Here is a 4,934-nt window from a genome sequence, read left to right on the forward strand (position 1 = left end):
TTCAATTGTAGATGTGGATGAAAGAAGTCGCTGGGATAGTACCTTGGAATACATACGCCGAAAAGATCTTGTTTCTTCCTTATTAATTACTCTTCCATTTTCATTGAAAGGAGCGTCATCTTTTCTACTGAAAGGTGGATGCTGATGTCCTATGATGCAGAGCGTTTTCGAGGGAATAGGAATCTTCGGTACATGCGTGGTTTGCGTTGAAGGTGTGGATCGGTGAGTTGAAATCGTGGATGAAACGGATGTTGTTGTGGAAACACCGGATGACCTTGCGCTGATACTTTGATTTGCTGATTTCAAATGACTGGAGGGTCTAAGGGTCTGATACAATGTCGAAGATTCACGCCGTACTGTGTTTTGGCGAGTTGGATGAGCAGCCGTGCATGAAGACGGTGGTAACTTGTTGCCTCTAGAGATCGTTGAACGAGAAGAAGAAGACTGATTCTTTACCACATTCTCGTGAGAATGCGATACACTGAGAGTTGACTTGAAGAAAAGAGAGCAAGACGTGGGTTTGGCCAAATTGTGAACGACGCCAGAAACTACTAAGCCGAAGACTGTAGGCGTAAAGTAGAGTCCATCGACTTCAGTAGGATAAGGAACTCCATTAAGAATCCGTGGGTATAAGTCCCCACCGATTAACAGATCGACTGGACCTGACTCCCCGAAAAAACAGCCAAAGGATGGCGCATAATGCGGCTGATGACGGAAAAAGGAAGGTTGATATTTGGTAATGACGAGGTGAAGTCGACTGCCACCGGCGAGAGGTTATATTCTTGTTCACCAGTGAATGGCCGTATGGTGCAAGAGGTAGATCCTTTCAGATGCGACCTCGGGACGGCTGACTCGCCGAGACTTGTGATACAATGGTCGAAGTTTGAAATGTTAGCGCCAATCTTGTGTGCAAGCGCGCTGGAAATAAATGTGTGCTGGCTTCCGGAGTCCAACACAGCACGGGCCATATGAAGATCTCCCCTCTTCGACTTAACTAGAATGCATACAGTGCCCAATAGAACCATGGTATCCGTGGATGACGATGGCGTGGATCCGAAACCAATGAAGGTCTCCGTAGGGGTAGGCTTATTGGATGTTGCATCGACTTTAGCGTCTGTGTTGTTTCCTTCCTGGCGGTGGATCAGCGTGTGGTGCTTCTTACAGCACGTCCGACATCGAAATTGCGAGCGACATGTGGCCACCTCATGGCCCTTATGAAGGCAATTCCAACATACCTTAAAGGTTCAGACGCGTTCAAGCTTCTGGGTAAGAGGGAGCTCAATAAAAGCCTCGCACTTGGATAGCAGATGATTTCCCTTGCAGAGAGGACATCTAACTTCTGGCGCTCTATTGCCCTTCTCAGTTCTACTCCGATTTGTTGGAACTGCAGCTGGAGTATCCTTAGGATTTCTGGAAGAGGTTGCGTGTAAGGAGACGAACCTCTGCTTCTGATTCGTTTCGTTGGAGCGCCCTGGTGTTTTAAAGTTGTCTGCGTCCTGTGACATGCGGATAGCATTTTTCCTCTGCCGAACAAAGGCTATAACATTGTCCACCGTGGGAAACTCTTGGCTGGATCCCAGAGACAGTTCAAACTGTCTTCTGGTCTCTGGGTCCAATGTCCTTAACGCAAGTGTGGTAAGAAGGAAGTCCGTAGTGTCCTTGAGTTGTAATGCCCGCAGAGCTTCTACGCTGTCAGCGACACCTGTAAGAAACTGCTCGTACCTTTGCAGGTAACTTCTTGCCCCTTTACAGTTGAAGTCTATTATACGGTGAATCAGTACGTTAGCTAAGACCCGCGGATTTTGATATGTTTCCACCACTCGTCTCCAGGCCAATTCGTATGAATTTGCTTCAACTGGAAATCTGGAGATTATCGCAGCAGCTTCACCCTTCAAAGCGCCGATAAGGTAGTGGAATTTCTCGATGTTGGATAAGGCCGGCTCATCGTGTACCAACGATGTGAACGTGTCATAGAAATGCGACCACTTAAGTATATCACCACAAAACGTTGGGATAGGAATCCTAGGTAATTGTGGTTTCTGGGTGTAGGCCGCATTTTGATTAAATGTGGAGCAAGCAGGAAGCGTAGTGTCTTGTGGGGATTTTCTTGCTTTGCGCTTTTGAATTAATAAAAGGGCCCCACCAGCCTTCATTATTTCTTCTTTTAAAGAGTCGTAGAGCTGGAGCCAAGCGTCATCGGGAAATGAATCCTCTTCTCCAATAGCGACAGTGAGGTCTTCACGCTCAGTCCAGGCGTCCCTGAACTCAGTCCAGAGCTGCTTAGCTTCGTTCAGTCTCACCTCGAACACTGCTGCATCAGCGTCGCTAAGGGTTTCTATATCGATGCTGGAAACACCCATAATATTCCGTTGCACACCCCGCAACCGCCTTTCCAAGATAGCGGCGCGTGAGGTAATGCCCTGTTCTGAAGTTTTAGATTTCACCATACTTTTCAATGACAAAGTGAAGAGTTCCCCGAACAGAGAGCGAGAGAGAGGGAGAGGTAGAGGGAGAGGAAGAAAGAACCACAAAACTAATAATGTCGAAAGTGAAGGAGTTAAATTGAAAGAACTTTGATAGCTAACCAACCCAGAGAAGAACAATTATACACAATAAATACCATGGGGTAGAACCGAATAGCGAAATAACTGAACCGAAGTATTGATGAATATCAACATGAGGAACCAGGTTGAGTGACGTCATCGAGCGAAGATGTTCAAGTTATCGCATCTAGAAGACCAACATGGTTCTACCTCTTTGGACAGTGAATGAATAAATAACATCAAGTAAATATCATCATTAGGCTATGAATTCAAAGGCGAGAATTATGTCAAAATAATTAATGAAGTACAAATTTGTGATATATTGTTGAATTAAAAGTCAATAAGTTTTGTTTTGGCCATAGAAACTAACATACTCAATTTTGTTGTCAAAGTCTTTAATATGATGTCTCTAATTAATAACTAGATTTAATTTAAAGGAGTGTTTGTTTAAATAATTGTCAGAACTTATACAATATGTTGATTGTAGTAGATATGTAATTGTTTTAATATAGGAATAGTTCATGGTTCATCCATATATCTAAATACAATTCTATGCTTTAAACCTAATACATATTCCCTCTTTAATAAATATAAAATGTAAAATTATGAGAAGATTGTTGACCCTCTATGATATATATGAGGTGAAGATGGTTAGGGGGTGCATTAATATAACAGTCAGGCAGTTCGCTAATTGTCAATTTTGTATTTGACAGGTGTGGGTATAAATGAAAAGATAAAAAAAAAGTATCTCAGGATTTTGTAAAGTATGTTGTAAAAAATTTCAATTACAGCTCACGAGAACCTTACTAATATATTCATACAAACTATAAAATAAATAGCTTATTCTCATTAAATTACAGCTCAAGAGAACCTTACTATTATATTCAGACAAATTATAGAATAAATATCTTATTCTTATTAAATTACAGCTCAAGAGAACCTTAATATTATATTCGGACAAACTATAAAATAAATATCTCATTCTTATTAACTTACAGCTCAAGAGAACCTTACTATTATAATCAGACAAACTATAAAGTAAATATTTTATTCTTATTAAATTACAGCTCAAGAGAACCTTACTATTATATTGAGACAAACTATAAAATAAATATCTTATTCTTATTAAATTACAGCTCAAGAGAACCTTACTATTATATTCGGACAAACTATAGAATAAATATCTTATTCTTAATAAATTACAGCTCAATAGAAACTTATTGTTCTAGTCTGATTAACTATTAAACAATTTTCTTTTCTTATTAAAAGTATACCATATAAAATAAATGCTTCCGAAACATTTTCAGGTTACAGATTCTTAAGTATTATAATTTAGTTCTTCTAACGTATAGTAAATATAAGAAGTAAGTAAACGTATATATTAAAAAATATTTATAATTCAGAACTGTAGCCGAAAATTGTGGTGTTTTATAAGCTAACCTTTATCAAAGAGGAAAAGGAGTAAGTGTGTAGGGAAAGAAATTTTCCCTCTTGAAAAGGTGGTTAATTTTGGTAACCTACCCATTGAAGGCTTGGTTCAGAAGTACACTCTTGTCTCAAAAAAATAGACCTCCGCCATTTTGGGGGAGCTGATAGAAACAATTACCAATTTTATTAATGAATACGTACTATTAACTTTAATTTATAATTTTTAATTTTTTACAGATATTCAAGAAACAGCACATTTTTGTGAAAAATTACACTTTTGAAAATTTTGTTATCTTTGATAATTTCAATATAACTTCTATTTATTCATCTACAACTGTCGATTCTAATATATCTCATAGCTATATCTTTATTTTACAATGTTAAAATTTGTTTTAGTGCCAAACTTTGAAAAGAAGCTAAGACTTAGGTAAACAGCATCCTTCTAACTCAGTTGGGCAAGACGATAATAGGAATGTTATAATTTTAAATAATTTATTCTGAAATGGATTTTTCACATTTCACTTTCCATTTTTTAAGCGGACATTATCTTACTAACTTGAATGTTCCTATAACTCTTGAAGAGTCAAGTCCTTCTAGAGTGAAAACCTCCAGTCTTATCTGTTTTATAATTTTAAACCTCCAGATTCGTTCAGGCATCTACTACCATATAATCCACCCAATGCTTGTGAGGTCTTCTAAATTGTCTACATCTAAAAAATATTTTTTTTTCTGGTCAAGTTTAACTTTGTACTACTGTACTACTAGGTAAATAACTTCTCCTTTACAGTCAATGTTTAGGTCTCCAATTTTTATTGTATCTGCTTGATTTTTCTGGAATTAAAAAAAACAAAATAGCTTTTAGACACTTTTTTTTAGCAAACTTTAGCCATTGTTTTTTGAAGATTTAGGAAGGCACTCTTCATACACTGAAAACAATGAACAATGATATCCATATCATTGGCG

General features: G+C 38.0%; 1 protein-coding gene across 1 annotated transcript; it reads right to left on the bottom strand.

Moving 5' to 3' along the window:
• Positions 1-1,244: 1,244 nt before the first annotated feature.
• LOC106688350 (uncharacterized) lies at positions 1,245-2,447 on the bottom strand. The gene has a single exon (XM_014432763.1). The coding sequence runs from the start codon at positions 2,445-2,447 to the stop codon at positions 1,245-1,247; it is 1,203 nt and encodes a 400-aa protein (XP_014288249.1).
• Positions 2,448-4,934: the final 2,487 nt, after the last annotated feature.

Source organism: Halyomorpha halys, unplaced genomic scaffold (assembly GCF_000696795.3).
Source record: "Halyomorpha halys isolate HHAL.00 unplaced genomic scaffold, Hhal_1.1 Scaffold1112.1, whole genome shotgun sequence".
Lineage (NCBI taxonomy): Eukaryota > Metazoa > Arthropoda > Insecta > Hemiptera > Pentatomidae > Halyomorpha > Halyomorpha halys.